The sequence below is a fragment of the Pteropus medius genome, unplaced genomic scaffold (genome assembly GCF_902729225.1).
Source record: "Pteropus medius unplaced genomic scaffold, Ma_sr-lr_union100, whole genome shotgun sequence".
In the NCBI taxonomy this organism is placed as follows: Eukaryota; Metazoa; Chordata; class Mammalia; order Chiroptera; family Pteropodidae; genus Pteropus; species Pteropus medius.
In genome coordinates this window covers 638,530-660,009 of record NW_024350398.1, presented here as the reverse complement: position 1 = coordinate 660,009, position 21,480 = coordinate 638,530, and the positions used below count along the sequence as shown (strand labels likewise).

Genomic DNA, 21,480 nt, shown 5'->3' with positions numbered 1-21,480 from the left:
AGCCACAGCCACGCCTTTCCCCAGGATATCCCTAGGAAGGGGAGTGAGGTCAGCAGCCTCCTTCCCTTCCCAGACAAGGACCACCTGCCCCTGCCCTCCATCGTCCATTCACTTTGCCTGGGCACCTCCCTTCCCCCACCCCCACCTCAGTCCCCCACCTCATATCCGTCAGAATACTTTCTTTCCCCATCCCTTCCTGCTCAGGTTGCTAATACCTGCCCTGTCGCCCACTGCTTCCTGTATCATCTGCCCCCCTGTGACTGCCAGACCCACCTCTTGACACCCACCCACACGCCCTGGCCCTCGTCCTAAGTCAGGGTTGGGGCTGCAGGAGTAGACAAAAGATGGGGGAGGAGCAGGGGCAGGGGCAAGAGGCGCTGTCACCAGGGGACTCTCATTGCCCCTTTCCACCCCCCATCTGAGATGAGGACAAAGGGGGTGACTAAGCGGTGAGAGACAAAGGGCCTCAGAGTCACAGCAGCAGTGTGTGGGGGTGTTGGCAGCAGGGAGAAGACACAAAAGATGCAGTGTCCCAGGCAGCCCCCCAGGGCCAATCCTGACTTCTCCCAGCTGGATGGAGGCTAAAGAACGCAGCCTCCCCACCAGCATACCTACTGTGCTCTAACCAGAGGGGAGAAGCCCGAGAGAAGGTGGGGGTGAGGGGCAGGAAGGCAGAGCCTCTGCCTGGCTCTGCGGGGGCTGCTCAATCTACATAGGTCCCAGTCAGTTCCCACAGCCAAGGATATGACCCCACCCTTTGGGACGGTTCCCACTAGGTCAACTCCCAGGCTAGAAGTCTGGCTTCCTCTATTTTTGCCACAGCTAAGAATTCCCTGTCTCTGCCACTCTCCTGATCTGTCTGTCCCACCCTGCTGCGATGCTGGTGGGCTGTGTCCCAGGGACCCTGTGTGTGGGGACCCCAGGGAAGGCCTCCTTCCAGGCTCCGAATGGGAGAGACGTGCTAACGCCACGGTGGCCCAGCTGGCGCTGGGCTTGCAGGAGGCATACAACAGGAACCAGCCTCCAAGTCTGGATAACTCTTTTTTCCCTAACACACAGAATTAGGATCAGACTCCTGGTGGTAACTGCATTTCTATGGCTTCAGCCAGGACTGAGGCAAGGACAGAAAGAAAGGATGTAAGCGGGTGCGACATCTCTAAGGGCACTTCCTGGGTCTGAAAACCGGTAGGTGTTGGGAGCCTGGCAGATAAATACCAGGGTCCCCCACCGCTGGGGATTTTGGCCCATGTGCCTAGAAGAACCAAGCGGCACTCGGCCAACCAAGAATCGAAGGAGCTTTATTTACGTCGGGGGCTCAGAGGAGTCACTCTCCAGTCTGAGCCCCCCAACAAAGGCAGGCAGGCAGTTTTACACACTGATTACTTCTGCATACCTGGCAGTCTTCTGTTGGGCACTCGCGGGAAGGGTGGGGTTCCGGGAACAAAGGAGGTGAGGTGAGTTCCTCCGGGACAGATTCCTTTACACCCCCCATCTCACCACAGGGACCGCCCGGCCCATCTGGGGTGGGGCGGCTACAAACACACTGCGGCCGCCCTCATGCTGGTGGCCTTGGCTCCCTACCCTTCCTTCGCTTCGGTTGGCAGAACTCTCAGCCCTGCCCAGCCCTGCTCGGGCCCCGTTCGCAACCCGTTCAGACATCTGGAAATTGGCTGGCTCCAGCTGCTCCGAATCTTGGACTGGGGATGGGGAAGTCATTGGCAAAGCATGGGGCCACCCCAGGAGGGTGGGCTCACGCACGGCCGCGGGGAGCAGGCACTGCGCAGGGCCGGCGAGCGAGCGCCAGGCGCGTGGCTGTCCCTGGCAGGAGTGGCAAGTCCCTCTGGCGCTCGCCTAGAAGAGCCAGCCATGAGTGGTGGGCACAGCCGCTCTCACTATCCGTTATTTAAGCCACAAAGGAGCCGCATCTCAGAAACCGGATGTTGTCAGGCCCGATCGCCCACCCCGCCAGCTTCCAAGATGGCGGCTGCGTCGTGCCGATAGGCGAGAAGCGGCGCGCGGCGGTACTTCCGCCCGGCCCTCTTCCCAGGGTCCGCAGCGGGCAAGATGGCGGCGCTGCGGGTTCTGCGCGGCCTGCGGGGCGTTGCGGCCCAGGGGCTGCGGCCAGGGCCTGGGGGCCGGCTGCCGATTCAGCCTAGCAGGTGAGACCCGGGGCAGCCCTCGATGCGCTGTCCCCGAAGCTGGCGACTCCACGGGCCCTGTGACCCCCTAGGGAAGAATGACCCGGGCCTGTGACCTCTCGCCCAGGCGTGCTGTCTCGGGCTCCAGGTGCAGTGGCGCCAGCTCGGGCCGAGGAAGGAGGGTCTTGAGCTCTTTTGGCCAGGAGTGAGAGCCCCCGAATGTTAGCGATCGCGTCACCCTCCGCTTCTGCTCTGCTGCTTCTCCCGAACCCCGCCACGGGTAGGGGGCGGCTAGTGAAGCGTCTCCTTGGAGACTGCGGGAAGAGGAAAGCCCCCTGACGGAGCTGGAGAAGGAACACAAAGACCGACCCCGGGTTGGCTCCGATGCTCCTCCCTGGTCCTTGAGCCGAGCCAGGGAGCCAGTGTGTGCTCCCTTTCTGTCTTCAGTTGACCTTGAACAGACACCTTTCTCGCGTTCATATTCACCAGGACGGGAATATGAATGTGATGGGTATTTGAAGGAGCCAGGATCCCAGTCTTGCATGCCCAGGGGCGACGGGTGAAGTGCTTCTGGGAGTACGTTAGTAGGAGTGGAACCTGTAGAGTTTCAGCTTGTTCTGCCGAAGCTAATCTTACTCTGTCTTAGCGGCTTGGCATTGAGGAACCACCCTTCCCGGTGTCTGCCCACCTGAGAGTGAATGGGAAGGGGAGCCGAGTACTGTAAAGCCCTGGGTCTGGCATCTGTCTTTGACTCCCTAGAGGTGCTCGGCAATGGCAGCCAGATGTGGAATGGGCAGAGCAGTTTGGGGGAGCTGTCATGTACCCCACCAAGGAAACAGCCCACTGGAAACCTCCACCTTGGAATGGTGAGTGTCCAGGGCCCCATCCCAAGCAGACTTATTTTGTTATGTTTATTTACATTTATGTTTGTATACACACAATTTGCATTTCAATAATTATTTTTTTAATTTAATTTTATTATTAATTTCAAGTACATAATACATTGGTTAGACATTTATATAGTTTATAAAACGATCCGCTAATTGCTCTTTCCTCTGGCTCTCCACTTAGCCGTTACATTCCTGCTGACCGCATTCCCTGTGCGGTTCTCCCAGCTCCCAACCCCCCTCCCTCTGGTCGTCACCAGATTGTCCTCTGTATCTGTGAGTCTGTTTTTGCCAAGCTGATTTTTACGTGCTCTGGAGTTCTCTGTTGTAGGCGAGTGTTGGCCTCCATCTTCTTTGCTTCTTTCACCATGCAATTCGACAGACATAATAATAGTGATAATTGTAGGTATTTTCAAGTGGACAAGGAAAGCAAAACTATTACAGGAGAAAAGAAAATACATCCCAGCCAACCCTCAAAGGTCCCTACCAAATTCACATGTTTAGCTTCTGCTTTTCCCAGAGGCTCAGTGTATTTCCATCCCCCTCACTAGACAAAGTGACTTTCCCGCTGGCACCCAAATGACACCTTCCTGAATACAGACATTCTTTCCACCATCAAAACCAGCTTTTCCTTTTGACTTTTTGACTTTGATCAGTGGCACTGACATTCTCTCAGAACTGAAACTTTTTAGTCACTTTTGGCTCTGTTCTTTGTCTTGCATTCCATGTCTATGTCCAACAAGTCACCAGAACCATTCAGTTCTTACATAATGTTTCACATCTGGTCAGCTCTCCCTTTCTTCTTCAGATTTATTTTGTGTTAGACCTTGATTATTTCAGGAGTCTCTTTCCTGGGTTTCTGCCACAGACCTAGTCCCCTTCCAGCCATCCCGTGCAGTCTCATCGCCTTCATCTTGCCCAGACCGTCTCATTCATTCTCACGCTCAGGAACCTTCAAAGGCACGCACAGTTACTTTTCAAAAACTTAACATTAAAAGTAGCCGAGTGCGTACCATGTGCTGAGTGTTTCAACGCGTCACTTTGCTTAGTCCTTCCTACAGCCCTCTGAGAGTGATAACTGGTGTTATCCCAATTTCGAGGAAGTTATGGTGCAGGGAGGTTCAAACTTGATCAGGGACACACAGGTGGATTTGTGTACAGGTCTGTCTGACTCCAAAGCCCATGGTGAATTTTGGTTGAAAAGCTCAGCTCTAATTTCCAATCTCGATTCTCCATTTACGAGTGAATAAGGTACCTACGCCATGGCATTGCTGTGAGGGTTAAATGAGGTAGTAACAACATAAGTCACTTTGTGTGGCGGTCGGTAAATTTGTAAATTTGACTTTGCCGTGAGTTTCTCACAGGCACTTATTTCCCAGATCGTAAGCTTTTTGAGGGTGAAAACTGCCCTTTAGTAGCAGTAAGATTTAGGTAGACATTTCCCGATTGGTTGGCCATCCATCAGACCCATCTGCGGGGCAGCAGTTCAGAGTGGACCCTGGAGCTGGGCAGGCAGAGGTCAGTCCTGGTGCTGCCATATGCTGGCTTGCTGAGGAGAAGTCAGTCCTTTCTGGCCTCAGTTTCTCCAATGAAACGGGGGTGACAATACTCCCTACAACTCGCGTGGTTCTTACGAGCACTGACTTAAGGAAGAAGAGTGCCTGGCACACAGTAAGGGCTGTGTAGGTGTCGATCTGTCACTACTGTTACTTTTAAAGAAGGGTTCTGGGTGACATGGGAAGAGCGGGCTTCCCTCTCCTCAGAAAGCTTAGACCTGTGTCCCTTTTTCCCATCTACTAGTCTTCTTCCTGGTTTCGGTGGAGATTTGGACACCAGCAGGGTCCCGATACTGGGATGGAAGATCCGTAGGGAGAGGTCAGCCCCTTGCTGTTTCTTGGGGTCCTCAAGGGGATTACCGTTTGACTGGACGATTTCCCACTTCTCAGATGTGGACCCTCCAAAGGACACAATGGTGTCGAACCTGACCCTGAACTTTGGGCCCCAGCACCCGGCAGCCCATGGTGTCCTACGGCTGGTGATGGAACTGAGTGGGGAGATGGTGCGGAAATGTGACCCTCACATCGGGCTGCTGCACCGCGGCACCGAGAAGCTCATTGAATACAAGACCTACCTACAGGTGTGGCGTGGACACGGGCCTGGGACTTTGCCGGTTCTCTGCCCCCAGAACCCTGGCGAGGAGGGTTTTGAGCGGGGAGCCCTTGGAAGTTATTAGGGCAGTCTTGGTTGAGAGGATGCATGGATGTGGTGGGGGACGCATGACTTAAATCATCTGGTTTTGATTTATCCAGCCGAAACGCTGTGCAGCCCGAGCTGTGCTCCCCGCGTGCTCTGGATGGCTTGTGGCTGGCCCCTTCCCCCTCACTGTGGCGCCTCGGTCTCCCTGCTCATACGAGTGCGTCAAAGCCACGTCCCTGGGGGCGGGGGCAGAGGAGAGAGACGTCAGCTCCCTCGGACCAGCAGCTGATTCTCGTATCTTTCAGCTGTCTAAGTTTGTTTTCCAAATGCTCAGTGAGTCATAGTGACTGGGACGGGCTTTGTGAAAGAGCTGGCCATTTTTAGGATAACTGTGCGACCCAAGTGGCGAGGGTCAGATCCGAAGGAACTGGACCTGGGACTCGGCTCTGGAATTTCCTTACTGTCATGAAGAAAGGTCTCGATGGCACAGGCTGATGGGCTTAGGGTTTAGGACCAGTGACCAGAATGTGATTCCCCTGGAGAGTCCAGGCAGCGTGGCTTCTGGTCCCAGCGTCCATGGAGTTAACCCGCGTCACCGTGACGCCAGGACGAGTTGGCTATCTCAGAGGGCGTGCCCCAGCTGCCTCCTTCCTGGAAGCTGAGGCTGCTGCAGCCGATGCTGGGCCTTAGGTTCTCGGCATTGGGGAAGAACTTTTCCTCCCAGAAACAAATCCTGCCCTCCTGGGTGGTACTCTGTGTTCTCCCGCCCTCACTGGCCGGTGCTCCTGTGACCGGTGACCTTTCTCCTCCAGTGTCTCGGGAAGCCGCCTTCTTTGACGGGTGGCCAGGGCTGTTGGCAGTGGCTGCTGGAGCCAGCTCACAGGCTCACATGGACACATTGTTACAGTTTCAGAAATTTTGTGTGCAAGTTGTTGCTAGTCTATGATTGAATGTCCTGTGTTCAAAACCAAGGTGGAAAGGACTCAAAACTGATCACTTCCTATTTTACTACATTTCACTTGTGCTGTGCCCGGGCTCTTTGCTTTGCTTCCTCTGTGGGGAACAGCTGGCGTGGCCACCCGCCCTGCCCGTGGCTGCTCTCCACTAGGGTCTGGTGGGGGGATTTTCACTGTGGAGACTGGCAAACACGGCAGATCGAATCCCCTACCCCAGCACACGACTGATCGCTGGGTGTCCCTCCTGCCCTGACATGGGACCCAACCCCCACCCCCCAGGCCCTCCCATACTTTGACCGGCTGGACTACGTGTCCATGATGTGTAACGAGCAGGCCTACTCATTGGCCGTGGAGAAGCTGCTCAACATCCAGGCCCCGCCGCGGGCTCAGTGGATCCGCGGTAAGCCCTGGCCCCTGCTCCGTCCCCCGGCCGCGCAGCACGGCCTACTGCCCGTGCCCGCGGTGCCAAGCCCGTGTTCCTCTCGTCTCACCGTTCACAGTGCTGTTTGGGGAGATCACACGGCTTTTGAACCACATCATGGCTGTGACCACACATGCCCTGGACATCGGGGCCATGACCCCTTTCTTCTGGATGTTTGAAGAAAGGGAGAAGGTATGAAGGAGACAGAGCAAGACGAGAGCGGCGACGTGGGGACGTGGGGACGCAGGGGGAGCACTGGGGAGGGGAGGCGTATTTTACCTGGGTTGTGTTCTTGAAGACTGTCACAAGGGGCAGGGGCAGGAGAGCCGACCACCGTGTGGTTGGACTCAGGGGCCCAGGACTTTGTCACTGATTCCCCGTGTGTCCTGTCAAGATGTTTGAGTTCTACGAGCGAGTGTCGGGGGCTCGGATGCATGCTGCTTACGTCCGCCCAGGAGGAGTGCACCAGGTGAGAGGCCCCGCCCCCCGCGGCTGCCAGTCCAGCTGCGTCCTCTGCTGGCACAGCTGCCCCGGCCTCCTTGGGATGCTCTGCTGTGCTCAGTCACCCTTGTTGGGCTTCTAGGACCTACCCCTTGGTCTCATGGACGACATTTATGAGTTTTCTAAGAACTTCTCTCTTCGAATTGATGAGCTGGAGGAGGTAAGGTAGGAGTCAGTGGGAAAAATCTCTTTTTTCCCCTGGAAAGGCTTGCGGGGTTTTAGTCCCCAGTTCTAAAGAAACAGTGGCACCTGTGGTGTTGCGAAGGCATTGACACGCGTCTCTTCGTGAGTAGATGCTGACCAACAACAGGATCTGGCGGAATCGGACAGTCGACATAGGAGTCGTGACAGCGGAGGATGCACTTAACTACGGTTTCAGGTGGGGGAATGAGACTTGTCCCCTAGACGTGGGAAGTCCCAGCCTGACATCTTGGCTTCAGGAACTGGGTGCCTGCCTTGCCACACTGAGTTTGTGCCCAGAGTGTGGGGGGACGGGGGAGACTGAGACGAGGGCACCTCCTCCCTGCTGTATGCAAGTGGCCTGGTCCCCACCACATCCCCCACAGTGGAGTGATGCTGCGTGGCTCAGGCATCCAGTGGGACCTTCGCAAGACCCAGCCCTATGACGTGTACGACCAGGTGGACTTCGATGTCCCTATTGGCTCCCACGGGGACTGCTATGACAGGTGAGGCCCGAGTCCTTCCTGGGCTCCTGTCAAGCTCTGTCCCTAACTCCTCTCGGCTCCTCTCTCCTTCCTTGGGTCTCGCGGTGTCTGGGAGCCTTTCGCACGCAGCCTGTGCACACACGCAACACTAACCTCACCTCACCTTGGCCTCGTGTCTTGGGTGGGACCAGGTGTGGCTGTGCTGATGGCTGAGGAGGAGGCTGAGTTAGAGGCTGGCCGGAGCTCTGTGAGACTCCGCTGCTCCGTGTGCTAAGCCTCAGGCCACATTCCTGTGCCCTGGCCCTCCGCGAGATTGGCTGCCGTTTCTTTTGGAGGCTGACTCTCACCTGCACTGTATCCGAAACGTGTCTGAGAGGGTCAAGGGGAAATGCTGCCGGCGTCTGAGCACCAGGAGAGGCCGGGGGCCCAGTCCCAAGTCGGAAGACGCTGGTCCCCTGCGGCAGCCTGGCCACCCTGCCGAGACAAAGCAGCGGGCAAGGCTCCTGCCTTGCGCATGTTGTGACCACGCCTGTCGCCTGCCCCGTCCCCATCAGGTACCTGTGTCGGGTGGAAGAGATGCGCCAGTCCCTGCGGATCATCTTGCAGTGTCTGAACAAGATGCCTCCTGGGGAGATCAAGGTGGACGACGCCAAGGTGTCCCCCCCTAAGCGGGCCGAGATGAAGGTCAGTGCTGGGGCCGATGGGGCCTTGGACAGGCCAGAGGCTCGGAACCTCACTGTGTTTCCCGTTTCCAAGGAATTCTCTGCGTGCTTCTTGCCTCCTGTAGCCCCTCTCTGCTCACTGCGTGGTCCCCCTGAGCACAGAGGTCACTTTCTGTGCTGGGCGTGGCTACGAGGCAGTTGGGTCTGGTTTATTGGTGTTCCCGTTCCCTTTCCAGACATCTATGGAGTCCCTGATTCACCACTTCAAGTTGTACACGGAGGGCTACCAGGTCCCTCCGGGGGCCACGTACACTGCCATCGAGGCTCCTAAGGTGAGAGGGGGAGGCCGTGGGCCGGGTGACTGGAGACGGACATCCAGACAAACACCCGTGCCCGGAAACGGTGCGAGGGTGCGTATGGGCGTGGCTGGCGAAGGAGAGTGTTGTCCTGGTCACGGAGGTGGCCCCCTTCTTCCTCGGACAGGGAGAGTTTGGGGTGTACCTGGTGTCCGATGGCAGCAGCCGCCCTTATCGATGCAAGATCAAGGCTCCCGGTTTTGCCCACCTGGTAAGAACCAGTCCCAGCGACTCCAGCGATGAGGGGCCTTGGCTAAGACTGCCCGGACTCCCCTCCCCCCGGCCCTGCAGATGCACCTGACACCATTGCTGTCTCCACCTTTGCAGGCTGGTTTGGACAAGATGTCCAAGGGGCACATGTTGGCGGACGTCGTTGCTATCATAGGTACGAGCCTGTTGAGTGGTAGAGATGTCTTGGGCCCGGGGGTGGGGATAGATTCTGCACACTTCCTGTTCACAGGGACTGTGGATGTGACCCCTGAGCCCATTTCCTGGGCCCAGCAGTGAGTTCGGGGTCCTGGGTGACGCCACTGTTCTCTCTTGCCCTGACTTCCCAGGAACCCAGGACATCGTGTTTGGAGAAGTAGATCGCTGAGCGGGGCAGCGTTCCGTCCGCTGCCCATCGAGTTCCTCTGCGGGGCCTGTCGTCACTGGAGATGGGGCTCTGTGTGTGTGTGTGTGTGTGTGTGCGTGCGTGTGTGTGCGCGTGCGTGCACATACGTGTGCGTATGTGTGTGCGCACCAGGAAAGGAGAAATCATAATAAATTAGCCACCTAGGCCCCTGGGCCACAACTTCTGGTATGTCATTCCAGTTTCTTCCCGTCTCGTTTTGATGGGAACCTCGAGTGTCTGTTGACCCTCCACTTCTCTGTCAGACGGTTCTCAGTAGATTTTCCTGCCCACGCCTTCTCTGACTCTCGTCCTTTCCACTTCTCCATTCCCCATTTCCTCTTTCCCCTCAGTTCCCCCGCCCAGACCCGCTGCCCACACACACGATGGCAGACTCCTCAAATCAAGACGGGGCGCAGTTCCCGCTGGGAAGGGGCTGTCCTGGGCTGCTGGGGAATCTCAGGTGGCAGTTGATCGCCAACGTGTGTTGACAGGGCTGGGGGAAAGGGCGGGGGGGACAGCCTTTGCCCAGGATGACAGCCCCTCCCTGTGGCAGCAGGGCCTTGGTACTGACGGGCTGAGGCGGAAGAGCCCAGATCTTCAGCTTCCTTAGTTGGCCTTTCCGGGAGCCGCTTGGCCTCTAGTGCAGGAAGGGGAAGGGGCCGAAGCTGGGGAAGGCGTGGCAGGAAGGGGGGGACTCTGTGGTCAGGGAGCTGCTGGCAGAGCACAGCTGTACAGTGCCCTCAGAGCGTCTGCGCCCAGCTCACGGCCCGCGGCCCGGCTCAAGATGAAGCCCGCCGTGGTCTTGCTCTTGCTCCTTCTGGCTGAACGGGCAGGTGAGGTTTGCTGAGGGACAGCGAGCGGGTCTCCAGGTGGGCGGCCAGGGCACACGTCAGGACCAGCAGTGGGCAGACAGGCCCAGAGCCCCCGAGGCTTGGTGGTACGTGGTCCCCATCAGGGCACGAGAGCCATGGTCACCCACTCTCGCATCCCCTTCAGGATGGACGCACGCCTGAGACCTCACTGGCAGGGGAGGGCGTGTGTGACGTGAAAAAGGGTCTGCGAAAAGCCACGTTGCCCATGACCGCAGTTCCTGGGGCCTTTGGTCATCGCCATGGCGCTGACGTCCAGTCACTCACAAAGCCCCTCCAGAGGGGCCTGTCCTTGTGCTGGGGGGTGCGGCAAGGACAGACCGATGCAATCGCTGCTTCTGTGCGTCGTCACAGGCGCCCGTCTGCGGCTCGTGGCAGGGTGGGCAGCACGCGGTGCCCCATGCTGCAGACCGGAGCGCCAGTGAAGTGAGGCCGCGATGGGAGGTCTCGTCCGCGTCCGTGAACTGTCACTTCTTGCTCTCGGGTGTCTCGTGTGAATGGTTTGAAGACAGGTGGTTGAGGTTGGGGGTTGGGGAGGAGGGGGTCGGCGAAACTTGGGGGAGGTGGGCGAATTGAAAGAGACAGCCAGAGGAGCCGCAGCAGCCCCGGTGTGGAGGTGGAGGGAGAGGGGCCGGGGGCGCCGAGCCTCCAGGGGAGGGCGCGTGTCCGCGGAGCCCGGGATCTACTGCCGGCCCTGTCACGTAGCTCTGTGGCCTTAAGCGAGTTACTTAGCTTCCCTGGATCTCCATTTCATCACCCATAAGATGGCCACGACGTTCTCCTTACGGGCAGTTCTCAGATTTAGACAGCATCGTGTGTGACAGGCATCTCCGGGTAAAAAGTTCTACATGGCACCTGTCACATGCTCAGGAGCCTTTGAACAGGGCCCAGGGTGGATGGGCAGAGAGGATTTCTGACCCCATTTGATATTTTAGTTGCGCAAACTCCCTCTCAGTGGCCCAGGGTGAGTCACAGCGCGGAGTCTCCACAGAGCCCCTGAGATGGAGTCCCCCAGCTGTGCTTGTTCCCTGGAGCCCTGTGTGCAGTGCTCCCGGCACCCACGAGGCCTAGGAAAGGAGATGCTCCGTGTTTACGTCACTACGTGCCTGGAGAGACAGAAAGCCATGAGGCTGAGGCTACATGACCACTATAATAGAGCGATGGCCTTCCCGCCCTTCCCCAGCTCACATCCTTCCTGTCCAGCTCTCAGCCACGGGTCACAGGACTCAGCAGAGACACTGCTGTGGTTTTGTCACTGAAATTTGTCACTGCCTCCGCCTCCCCCAACTGCTCCAGGCTGAGGTTTTGCTCTTTGCCCAGTGAACTCAGATGGGTCCCCTGAGGGCTGCAATGTGCTTAATGGTGCCTGAGGAGCCCACAGTGCTGGAGGCAGGGGAGTCCTCAACACGAGCGCATGTCAGTCTCCGACCATGGGGTGAGGGAGCAGGGAGCTGAGAGATGAGGCTCCAAAGAGGACAAAATCCCTTCCCTGGAGCACCCCCCTGATGCCCCAACCCCTGGGCACCCCCTGTCCTCCAGCGGCCTTGGGAGAGCCTCAGCTCTGCTACATCCTGGACGCCATCCTGTTTCTGTATGGCCTCGTCCTGACCTTGCTCTACTGCCGGCTCAAGGTGAGGCTGGGCAGGGGAGGGGGGAGGGTGGCGGCCACGTGGCTCTAAGGACAGGAAATGAAGGGTCCCCACAAGGCGGCAGGGAACGGGGACTGGCCGCTCGCCTTGCCTCTCCTGAGTACCTTTCTTCCACTGCAGATCCAGGTGCGGAAGGCAGCCGTGGCCTACGAGGTATGGGCCCTGCTCCTGGGGGGTCAAGGGTTCCGCAGACTCGGCCCTCCGGGGCCTTCGCCTTGGGGTCTGCGGCGCCTGGGCGGGCATGAGTCTCAGGTGCTGATCTGCCCAAGATGCGGGGACTGCCAGCCACCTCACACTTCCTCCCTGCTATCTAGCCAAGGCAGGAGTAAGATACTCAGCAGGTGACGGGCAGAGTAAAGCGGAGTGACGAGTCCCTGAGAGTTGTGTGCGGTGTGTACGTGTATGTGTGTGACAGAGGTGCATTCGTGCCCCAGTGTTCAGCGACTGCCCCCCAGACGAGGGGGCTCGCCAGCCCTGGCCGGCTGCCCTGGGTAGGGAGGAGATGCTGAGGGGCCCTAAGGGAGGGGTGGTCTCTGATGCCAGCCCCTTTGCCTCCACAGAAATCGGAGGGCATCTACACGGTGAGTGAGCCAGCCCCAGCCCAGTCCAGGACATCAGCAGAGGACAGTGGATGCTGAGTGACCTTTGGAAGGCGCAGGGTCTGTGGGGTGGAGGGGCTCAGGGTGGCTCCCGTTCCTGACCCCCCTCCCCTGGCTCTCCTCCTCCAGGGCCTGAGCACCCGGACCCAGGAGACCTACGAGACCCTGAAGCACGAGAAGCCGCCACAGTGACTGTGGACAGGTGCCTGTGGACAGGTGCCCGTGGCCATGTCCTCACTGCTCCTGGCCCCCATGGGTGGCACCACATTAACAGCAGCCGCCCCTGCCCCGTGAGGATGCCATGCCCCACTGGCGGACACGATGGTGCCTGCTCCCTGTCAGACCCAAGCTCAGCCGCTCCTCACTAATGCTCGCGAGTCAGCCCCGCTGAGCGCTCCCTTCCCCTCCTTCCCGCCCCCAGCCCCCCCAACACTGCAGAGGGGGCGCGAGCAATAAAGCTGCCACACGCCATGCCCTGTGCATTCATTCATTCATTCGCCACGCAGTTAACCAGCCACAGGACACACTGGGCTGGACACAGCGCCGCTGAGTAAGGCCAACCCTGTTTCTGACTTTGCAGAGCTCACAGCCCCAAGGACACCAGGCTGTGCTGCTCCGCTGAGGGGTGAACCCCTGACCCCGAGTTCTCCAGCGCAGGGACGGAGTGGGGGCTGCTGTGTGGGGACTCCAGGCACATTCAGAGTGACTCTGGCTGTCCAGCCCCAAAGAGCGACCGGCTCACAGCGGGCTTCAGGTGGGGCAGTTTACAGTGTCCGCGTGTCTGGAAGCCAAACGTGCAGGAGGGACACCGTGACAGGCGCGTGCGAAGCTCCTGAAGGAAGGTCTCATGGGAACAGTGAATTCTCTGGGCTCTGGGGCAGTGGGGACCTTCGGGGGCCAGGTAGGTGTCAGAGGGGGTGAGGCAAAGGGGACAAGTCAGGCCCAGAAGGGAGGGCAGCTCGCAGAGGGCGTGGGTGGCGGCTAAGGAATCCCCATGGACAGTGCCTGTCCTGTGTCCGGCTCTGCCAGGAGGGAGGACTCCTGGAGATATTTGAATCTCATCTGATGCTTCCAATCCTGCCTCTGGGCCCGCAGCTGTCACAGTGGGTCCCTGTCTGCAGGCTTACCCCAGCCATCCCTGTGCTGGGCACCACTCTACTCGTAACGACTCACACTTTTCGGCATGTTTTCCAGCTCACGGTGCCAATTGATCCGCTCACAAACCCTGTGAGGATCCTGGCTCTTTGAAGTTTAACCTGTCCAAGGTCATCTTGCAGGTGACAGATTGAGAACCTGTTCCACGCATTTTGCCACATGAGAAAAAAATGGAAAGAGGAGGAAAAGGGTCGCAAGTGGTAAGGGTCTTGAAGGCCAGACTGAAGGTCGATCAACATGCAGAAGAAATCGGAGCTGGTCTGGTGTCCGGGGAGGGCGATTTCAGAGGAAATCTGAGTCAGGGTACGGAAGTCGCTGTCTTAGAGGCAAAGTGGGGGTCACGTTTACTGGAAAATGCCTAATTTTCCTTTGTCCTAATTGTGGGATTCCGAGCCTCCTGTGCCAGCCCAGTCTGGTTTCGGTCCCTCTTCGCTCTCCTCTGGGTACCACGCTCCCAAGTCAGTCTGGAGAGCAAGCTGGAGACCTGCCCCACCCTGAACTGGCTTAGGCGTCTGCTTGTTCCCAGCTCCCAGTGGCCAGATAACAGTGGGGAGAGGAGTGAGGGCCGATGTCACTGCAGGGGGGTGGTGCACATGAGTGGAGGGAGGGCCTTGGGCGACACCGCTGGGTTCACTTTTTGGAAGCTCTCTGCTCTGTGCAGGACGATTGGGAGGAGATTCCGAGGGCGCCCTCATCTCCCGTGACCTGCACGAGTCCAGGGATTCAGTTTGTGACTCTTGCGTCCCCTTCACTGTTCCTGTCCAAAGCAAAGCTCTCCAGTCTCCACCGCAGAGCTGTCCCCAGGCCCGCAGGAAGCTTCTGGGTTTGGAGCAGAATCGCAGGCAGGACCTGTCATTTCTGACTTTGTCTCTTCAACCCTTTCTCCGCCCCTTCGCACCAAGGCCGCTCTCCTACCGGATCTCTCTGTGTCCTCCTTTCCCCCGCCGCCAGTCCTCAAAAAGAGCAGGCTCACCCCTCAACTCTTGTAATATTTATTGTAGAAACAAAGAGTGGGGACAGAGAGGGCTCTGGAGCCAGCTGGAGATGAAAGACAACAGACGCCTCACTGGGAAGCTGGGGCTGGTGTTTTGAGGTCCGTGAAGTAACTGAAGAAGTGAATCAGATCATTTCCAGCCTTCTTGACCAGGGGTGTCAGCTGCTCCTGTGTCTTCTCCAAGTAAGCCTTCGATATGTGAGGGGTTCGAGGTCAATGTGAGGGACCCGAGGCACTGGCAGGGGCCTTGGTGATGGTGGGAGGTGAGACCCAAGTCCCCAGACTCTAGCGCCTGGTCCATGCTGGCACAGCAGAGCTCCTAAGAGGAGAGGCAAGCCCTCCAGGAGGCAGAAGGCACACCCTAGAGACAGGATCCAAAGCCCAGCTCCTGCGGCCCACCTGTCCACCGGGCCCGTGGGGCTGGGGTGGTGAGGCGGTTGTCCTCTCTGATTTAACCTCAGTCTCCCGAACTCCCACCCCAGCTCTGTCTTCTGTGAGATCACCATCTTCCCTTCTTTCCCTCCATAGCCCCTGAGCCTGGCCCCCCACGGCTGAGACTCACTGGGCCTGGAGCTCTGAGCACTTGGCCTTGTCCACCAGGTCCTTGCCATAGTCAGCCACAGTCTGGAAGTACTGAGAGAGCAGCCCCTGCACATTCGACTCCTCCGCCTGCCTTCGAACCAAAGCCCCTCCACATTGACACACACGCGTCTTCTCAGCTGGTCTCCAGCAGCCAGTCCCGACCCCTGCTACCCATGGCAGTGCCCAGCCCCGGCTTGCAGCCCCGCCCCAAACGGGTCTCCTGCTCCTGGTCTTTGGAGGGGAAACGCTCCTCCTTTTGAGCCTCTGCTTGCCAGGCCTGGGCACGGGACTGGCAGATGGGTACCCAGGACCCCCAGCACCTTCCCCTCCTTGGGACCCCACTCCATGTCACACCCACCTTCGAGGCTGCAGATGGTGGGGAGCAGCACAGTCACTGCAAGCAGCTTCATGATGCCGATGCCGGGGAAGGTCGCTGTGAACAGGTGGGGCTTGAAGAGGACACTGAAGCAGATGGGCCTCAGCCCGTCCCCGGGGACCCCTACACAGGCGCTTGTGCCAACTTGGCCCCTCCCTCCCCACGATTAAAACCTGGCCTTTTGGATGCTGCCCACAGCTGGTGCCCCCTTAGTCTACCGGGTCAGTGCCTCTGTCCCTGCTGTCTGTGTCTGGTCTGGCTGGGGAGGCAGGGGCTATGTACTTGTCTGCTTCCCCACTCCCCTGTCAGGTGACAAGGATTGTGGAGAGACCCGCTGGGGCAGGGGCCATGTTGGAGTAAACAAGGTGGAGCTGGGGGAGGAGAGGGTAAGCCCGTGGGGCGCTCATGGTGACAGGGTGGGAGGCTGGCATGCGGGCTTTGGTGGAGGCCAAAGGCAAATACTTCAGGCATATTCGAGATTCGTTCTCTGGAGTCTGGGGCAGCAGTCTTCGGCTCTGAGGGCTGCAGGAAGCAGGAGCACTAGGCTTTCTCTGGAAGGCTCTGACGTGTCAAGCCCTCAGCCCTGGGGAAATTTGTCCCATTATGGGTAGATTTCGTCTCCCTAATCCTACCCCCTTCACTGCAACTTGGTAGAGAAATATTGGGGGACAGAAGAAAGGAGAAAGGAGCTGAAATTAGGGGCAGGAGTGAGGGGCAGAGGGCGACTCTGTCGCTTCTTGAGTTCATGTGTGATGAGACGGGGCTGGCGTGCTGGCGTGCAGGTGGGGGCCGGGCGCCGGGGGCCATGCGAACTAGGCTTCCGAAGAAGTCCTCCTAGTCGTTCCCTCCGCCGCTCTCCTCAAAAGGCAGAGGAGGGGAGCTTTAGCGGCCCAAGCTCCAAGACGCTCCCTCTAGTGTCCTGAACGCTCCCAGGCCGAGCGACCTAAGGCCATCACTCACTGAGTTAAATCTCGGGGCTGTCACCGAGCCCCGCCCACCTCTGCAGCTGCGGCGGGGGCCGGAGCTCTCTGGACGCTGGGCCTGCCGCTCCTCTGCTTCCTCCTCTCCCATTGGCCTCTGGGAGACCGCGCCTCTTTTTTTTTTTTAAGTCGATTGGGCGGGGCCCAATCGAGGGTAGGTCGGGTCTCTGAAAGCTTTCTTTTGCCCACTTCCAAAATGGCGTTCATGACCACGCCGAAAATGCAGCGTGAAGCCGCAGTTCTGCCATCACTCAAGATGGCTGCCCCCATCAAGATGACCGGGGTGTGCCGGGGGGATAGGGGCTGCACGATGCTCTGAGACGGTAAGGGCTACTGCTCCGTTGCAAGCCTCGCCTTGTGGCCTAGGAATGAAGAGTAGAAAGAGTAGGAAGCTGGGCGAGGTCTCTGGTTGGGGCTAGGGCTAGAGAGCCGGGTAGGGACCAGGGGTGACAGATGGGGGTGAGGGATCAAAGATGAGACGGAACTGTGCCCGGTATTCAGTCTCCCCACCGGTGTCCTCTCCCCCGACTCTTCGCGTTCCAGGTCTAGCGTCGGACCATGTGGAAGTTTCTGGGACTGGGGAGCCGGATGATGGGAGGTGGGGCCCGTGGGGGGTAGAGGGAGGAATAGCATCCTTTCCCAGGCTAACCCCTGCCCCTCCCCGTCCTCTGGACTGAAATGGGGAACACGCTGGGCCTGGCACCGATTGGGGCTTTGCCCCGCCGGAGCCCCCGTCGAGAAGAACCTCTGCCCAACCCCGGGAGCTTCGATGAGCTGCACCGGCTATGCAAAGGTGAGAAGTTGGCATTTGGGTGTCTCAGGCTGAAAGGGCAGAGGTGGGCGGGTCTAGAATGCTGGGTGTCCAGCGATGGGAGCAGGGAAGTGGGGAACATAGCGGGGACAGCTAGCCTCAGGGCAGACCAGCTGCCCGCATGGGGCGCAGCGCTTCCTTGCAGGGCCTGAAGGGAGGAGGTCAGTTCCTGCAAAGCGCTTTCTGCGGGTGGAAAGGAGAGACTGCTTCTTGGGGTAGGGTGCTTTGTCTGTGCTCATTGCGTCCTTGTTCCTCCCCCACTTCAGACGTATTCCCAGCACAGATGGACGGAGTGAAGCTCGTGGTCAACAAGGTTCTGAGCAGCCATTTCCAGGTGCTCCCACTGCCCTGGCCCCTCCTCCCTGTCCCTCCCGGCCTGTGGGAGGGCGAATGCGGGGCTCTCTTGACCTCCCTTGCCTGTGGGACTCGTTGCCTTGAATCAGGCGACCCTCTGCACATGCTGGCACATTTGGGATTCTCAAAGGCCTGCTGGATGGGGAGAGGATGAGGGTGGCACGGGGATGGAAACGGAGCAGGAAGTCTCTGCCCTCCTCTGGCCTCTCTCCCCGCAGGTGACTCACGCCGTGCACATGAGCACCCTGGGGCTGCCGGGCTACCACCTCCACGCGGCCTATGCGGGGGACTGGCAACTCAGCCCCACTGAGGTGAGGGCTCCACATACCTGGGCCATCTCCCCAACAGCCCACCTGGGGCCTAGGCCTGGAAGAGGAGAAAATATGGGTGTCGTGGGGAGGAATGGGCAGGGCCTCGGCCTGCTTCTCTGGGTTTTTTCTTCTGAGGGGGAGAGGGCGGGGACCCATTTGTGTGTGGGGGGTGGGAGTTTTTCTTTGTGCCTCCACTGGGGGGCGCTGGTTACCGCGAAAACCTACAGTATTTGGCTCTAGCCAGAGTGGAGCCACCCACTTAGTCTTCCCGACTATACTCCAACAGGTGTTCCCCACCGTGCTAGGGGATTTGGACAGCAGTGGCAGCCTTAACGCCCAGGTCCTGCTCCTCTTGGCAGAGCGGCTCCGAGCCAAGGCTGTCTTCCAGGTGACCCATGGCTCCTGCCTTCATCTACCGAAGCACTTCCCTCCTCTTCCACCAGCGTCCTGGGGGGAGTGGGGCGGGGCTCCAGGGAGAGGAGCGGAGGTGGTAGTGATGGCAAACGGGGAAAGAGGGTTCACTTGTTCCTCTCCCCACCCAGACACAGCAGTCCAAGTTCCTGACATGGCAGTTTGATGGCGAGTATCGGGGTGGTGACTACACGGCCACGCTGACCCTGGGAAACCCTGACCTGATTGGGGAATCGGGTGAGGGACCAGGACAGGGTTCTTTTTATCTTGGCTGCCCACTCGCTCACGTTGGCGATGCCTCTGTCGTCTGTACACTGCAGGGATTAGAAAAGCAGCTTCTCGGGCGGCTGGGGTGGGGGCTTCTGGGGGTGAGGGCTTCTCTACGACTGACTCCACGTCTCCCACTCTAGTGATTGTGGTCGCTCACTTCCTGCAGAGCCTCACTCATCGGCTGGTGTTGGGAGGAGAGCTGGTTTATCACCGACGGCCAGGAGAAGAGGGAGCCATCCTGACCCTGGCCGGGAAGTACTCGAGTACGGAGGAGTGGGGGGCGGGGAGGTTCTGGGCGTGGCCAGGTCTCGGGCGCGCGTGCTGCTGCGGTGACGGCGACGGTGACGCGCCTTCTCTCCACTTTGGTTTTCGCAGCTGTACACTGGGTGGCTACACTGAATGTGGGATCAGGTGGGGCCCATGCCAGCTATTACCACAGAGCGAATGAGCAGGTGAGACTGCTGACCCATCCCCCACCCGGCACAGCGGCCACGACGCCCGCCCCGACCTCCGCGCCCCAACCTACTGTTCTTCCCGCGCGCGGACCCCCGCACTCTCATTCCATGCTGCTGACGCTGGTTGGGACCCCTCCACCGAGACAGACCCCTCTCCCATCCTTGCCCATGACCCTCAGGTTCAGGTTGGAGTGGAGTTTGAGGCAAACACAAGGCTACAAGACACAGCCTTTTCCTTTGGCTACCATCTGACCCTGCCCCAGGCCAACATGGTGTTTAGAGGTGAGGGTTACTGAGGCGATGTTCGATGTTCGGAGGAGAGGGGCCGAGGGGGCTGGGGCGGGCAGGGGGCAGGAAGCCTCACCTTCCTTCTGAGGCCCCTTTCTCCCAGCTCGTGAAGCGACCGAGTCTGCATTCCCCTCCCCACAGGCATGGTCGACAGTAACTGGTGCGTGGGCGCTGTGCTGGAGAAGAAGATGCCCCCACTGCCCGTCACCCTGGCCCTTGGGGCCTTCCTCAATCACTGGCGCAACCGATTCCACTGTGGCTTCAGCGTCACTGTGGGCTGAGGTCATCCCAGAGCCCCCACAGCAGCTGCAACCCCTGAGTCAGGTGCCCCCGGGCCAGAAATGAGCCCCTCTCCGGAGCCCCCCTTGCTGGGTGACCTCGAGTTTCCGGGAGCAGAGTGGGGGACAGCACCGTGCCCTCCTCAGAACTGGAGCTGGGGAGGCAGTGGCTGGAGGCTCCCCCTCTGCCGCCAGCCCCAGCGTCATCTTCTCATGTTTGTGGCTCTGGATGGCGGGAGGAGGGTTAGGGCGTATGTGTGGCTGAGCTGTCCCCCGTCACTCTGCCCTTCACGTCCCTGTGGATTAAAGCACCTCGCCTCTTCCTCATCAGAGCAGAAAGGTCTGCATGAGACTAGCTCTCCATCTTGGTTTCTGTCCCAGAGCCTTCCAAGGCTGGGAAGCAGCCTTTGACCTGAGAAAGTGGGGCCACTCATTCCCAGAAGGAGCGCCGCCCCCACTCCTGTGCTTCCTGAGAACAGCTTCACCCCGTGGTCAGCACCCACCATTCCCCCCACGACTGCACGAAGAGGCACTCATCACTTTAGTCTTTCATTGTGACCACCAGGCTCCCTCGCTGCTGGTCCCAGCCCCTGGCCTGCCCAGCGCAGCGTGTCCAGGGGCCCGGGGCAGGAGGCGAGCGGGGCCTCAGCTGCAGATCTCCTGCAGCAGGGGCATCATGGCAGACAGCTCCTGGATGTGCTGGATTTGTTGTCCGTAGGCGTCATTCAGGCTCCGGAGCTCAGCCAGCAGGCCCAGCAGCTTCGCATACAGAAACCTGTGGAGGAGGGAGTGGGGTCACCAGGGAAACAGGCAGCTGAGAGTCCTGTCCTGACTCGGTGCCCTGAGCCACCTCAGCAAAACTGGGTCCGAGCGCTAGAGAAAGAGGCGTTCTGGCATGGCCGATTAGTCCGCCGTTCAGAGGTCCCCTGTCTTCTCTCCCCATGCCGTTTGTCTCGAACTCAGAACTCTGAGGGCCATATGTGGAGGCAGCCGCAAGTGTGGCCAAACTTCAGCCCTGTGGAATGTGAGGGCCTGCCTCCTAGAGCATGTTCTAGAAGGTGGCCCTGTTCTGTGGGCGTGTCCTCCGGCTCATTGAAGATGAACCAGAGTGGATGTGGAGCACACCTCTGGACCTGGAGAGGCCACGGACTGGAGCCAGGGACAGGCTTTGGCCATGAAGCCGTGAACGACTGACATCGAGGGGATGACAGGTGGGAGACGGAGGGGTGCGGAAGGGCCGGCAGAGAACGAGCGAGACCCTTGGAAGGCTGCTCTGGTCTGGAGAAGTCGGATGGCTGAGGGGATGGGTGTCCCCAGCCTCGGGAATGCTGTCATGCAGAGCCTGCGGGCCACTGCTTAGCATCTCTACTGAATAAAACAATCTGGAAAAGTGAGGCGCAACGGCAGACGCAACGGTTCGGGTGCTGCGTCTGTGTGAGGCGGGAGGGAAGGGCTAGCTCCCCAGGGGAACTGTGTTCCCGAAGGAAGGGAAGCTAAAGTGTTTCTCCTGAGCTCCGTGTGTCCCAACCTCTCCCTGCCTGAGCCTCCGAGCGCCCGGTCACCCCCATACCGGTCCCGCAGCCTCGGCTGCTGGCTTCTGAGGTGGCTGTGTAGAGTCAGCGCCACCTCCTCTTGCAGCTGGTCAATCTTGTCCCTCTGGGTCACGCCGGGCCGGTCTGCAGGACGGGGAGCGTGGGGGGTGG

At 59.2% G+C, this 21,480-nt stretch overlaps 5 protein-coding genes across 8 annotated transcripts in view; 3 read left to right on the top strand and 2 right to left on the bottom strand.

The window, feature by feature from the left end:
- Positions 1 to 2,007: 2,007 nt before the first annotated feature.
- Positions 2,008 to 9,575, top strand: NDUFS2 (NADH:ubiquinone oxidoreductase core subunit S2). Its single transcript, XM_039839874.1, has 14 exons — positions 2,008 to 2,159; positions 2,898 to 3,004; positions 4,972 to 5,162; positions 6,457 to 6,577; positions 6,678 to 6,790; positions 6,993 to 7,067; positions 7,182 to 7,259; positions 7,393 to 7,478; positions 7,666 to 7,785; positions 8,319 to 8,448; positions 8,663 to 8,758; positions 8,910 to 8,993; positions 9,110 to 9,167; positions 9,340 to 9,575. The coding sequence occupies exons 1-14, from the start codon at positions 2,065 to 2,067 to the stop codon at positions 9,375 to 9,377; spliced, it is 1,392 nt and encodes a 463-aa protein (XP_039695808.1). The 5' UTR covers positions 2,008 to 2,064; the 3' UTR covers positions 9,378 to 9,575.
- A 495-nt stretch (positions 9,576 to 10,070) lies between these two features.
- Positions 10,071 to 12,983, top strand: FCER1G (Fc epsilon receptor Ig). Its single transcript, XM_039839882.1, has 5 exons — positions 10,071 to 10,228; positions 11,804 to 11,895; positions 12,034 to 12,066; positions 12,474 to 12,494; positions 12,642 to 12,983. The coding sequence occupies exons 1-5, from the start codon at positions 10,180 to 10,182 to the stop codon at positions 12,702 to 12,704; spliced, it is 258 nt and encodes an 85-aa protein (XP_039695816.1). The 5' UTR covers positions 10,071 to 10,179; the 3' UTR covers positions 12,705 to 12,983.
- Positions 12,984 to 14,643: 1,660 nt separating this feature from the next.
- Positions 14,644 to 16,724, bottom strand: APOA2 (apolipoprotein A2). The gene is made up of 4 exons (XM_039839883.1): positions 16,580 to 16,724; positions 15,602 to 15,676; positions 15,224 to 15,350; positions 14,644 to 14,851 (listed from the first exon to the last, which is right to left on the bottom strand). The coding sequence occupies exons 2-4, from the start codon at positions 15,651 to 15,653 to the stop codon at positions 14,731 to 14,733; spliced, it is 300 nt and encodes a 99-aa protein (XP_039695817.1). The 5' UTR covers positions 15,654 to 15,676; positions 16,580 to 16,724; the 3' UTR covers positions 14,644 to 14,730.
- A 63-nt stretch (positions 16,725 to 16,787) lies between these two features.
- On the top strand, positions 16,788 to 21,178 carry TOMM40L (translocase of outer mitochondrial membrane 40 like). Of its 2 annotated transcripts, none has more exons than XM_039839879.1 (10): positions 16,788 to 16,922; positions 17,143 to 17,392; positions 17,677 to 17,744; positions 17,983 to 18,075; positions 18,362 to 18,463; positions 18,618 to 18,723; positions 18,897 to 19,019; positions 19,132 to 19,208; positions 19,391 to 19,493; positions 19,641 to 21,178. In XM_039839879.1, the coding sequence occupies exons 2-10, from the start codon at positions 17,278 to 17,280 to the stop codon at positions 19,778 to 19,780; spliced, it is 927 nt and encodes a 308-aa protein (XP_039695813.1). In that variant the 5' UTR covers positions 16,788 to 16,922; positions 17,143 to 17,277; the 3' UTR covers positions 19,781 to 21,178. The 2 variants fall into 2 exon arrangements, with proteins under 2 accessions (XP_039695813.1, XP_039695814.1); XM_039839880.1 differs by having other exon boundaries at positions 16,801 to 16,922; positions 17,243 to 17,392.
- The window catches only part of NR1I3 (nuclear receptor subfamily 1 group I member 3), a 4,640-nt gene continuing 3,547 nt past the window's right edge, over positions 20,388 to 21,480 (bottom strand). For all 3 annotated transcript variants that reach the window (XM_039839875.1, XM_039839877.1, XM_039839878.1), the window contains exons 8-9: positions 21,348 to 21,453; positions 20,388 to 20,552 (exon numbers count right to left, since the gene is read on the bottom strand). In XM_039839875.1, coding sequence (XP_039695809.1) covers positions 20,423 to 20,552; positions 21,348 to 21,453 — 236 coding nt within the window. In that variant the 3' untranslated portion in view covers positions 20,388 to 20,422. The remainder of the gene's footprint in view (positions 20,553 to 21,347; positions 21,454 to 21,480) is intronic.

What these genes read in the sequence shown, in the direction of transcription:
- NDUFS2 (XM_039839874.1), top strand. Translation starts at nt 2,065, where the DNA reads ATGGCGGCGCTGCGGGTTCTGCGCGGCCTGCGGGGCGTTGCGGCCCAG. An exon ending in CTGCCGATTCAGCCTAGCAG is followed by an intron (nt 2,160 to 2,897) that starts GTGAGACCCGGG and finishes TTGACTCCCTAG; the next exon opens with AGGTGCTCGGCAATGGCAGC. An exon ending in CTCCCGGTTTTGCCCACCTG is followed by an intron (nt 8,994 to 9,109) that starts GTAAGAACCAGT and finishes CCACCTTTGCAG; the next exon opens with GCTGGTTTGGACAAGATGTC.
- TOMM40L (XM_039839879.1), top strand. Translation starts at nt 17,278, where the DNA reads ATGGGGAACACGCTGGGCCTGGCACCGATTGGGGCTTTGCCCCGCCGG. An exon ending in TGACCTGATTGGGGAATCGG is followed by an intron (nt 18,724 to 18,896) that starts GTGAGGGACCAG and finishes CTCCCACTCTAG; the next exon opens with TGATTGTGGTCGCTCACTTC. An exon ending in CCTGGCCGGGAAGTACTCGA is followed by an intron (nt 19,020 to 19,131) that starts GTACGGAGGAGT and finishes TGGTTTTCGCAG; the next exon opens with CTGTACACTGGGTGGCTACA.
- FCER1G (XM_039839882.1), top strand. Translation starts at nt 10,180, where the DNA reads ATGAAGCCCGCCGTGGTCTTGCTCTTGCTCCTTCTGGCTGAACGGGCA. An exon ending in TGCTCTACTGCCGGCTCAAG is followed by an intron (nt 11,896 to 12,033) that starts GTGAGGCTGGGC and finishes CTTCCACTGCAG; the next exon opens with ATCCAGGTGCGGAAGGCAGC. An exon ending in AGGCAGCCGTGGCCTACGAG is followed by an intron (nt 12,067 to 12,473) that starts GTATGGGCCCTG and finishes TTGCCTCCACAG; the next exon opens with AAATCGGAGGGCATCTACAC.
- APOA2 (XM_039839883.1), bottom strand. Translation starts at nt 15,653, where the DNA reads ATGAAGCTGCTTGCAGTGACTGTGCTGCTCCCCACCATCTGCAGCCTC. An exon ending in CACCATCTGCAGCCTCGAAG is followed by an intron (nt 15,351 to 15,601) that starts GTGGGTGTGACA and finishes GTCAATGTGGAG; the next exon opens with GGGCTTTGGTTCGAAGGCAG. An exon ending in TGCTCAGAGCTCCAGGCCCA is followed by an intron (nt 14,852 to 15,223) that starts GTGAGTCTCAGC and finishes TCACATATCGAA; the next exon opens with GGCTTACTTGGAGAAGACAC.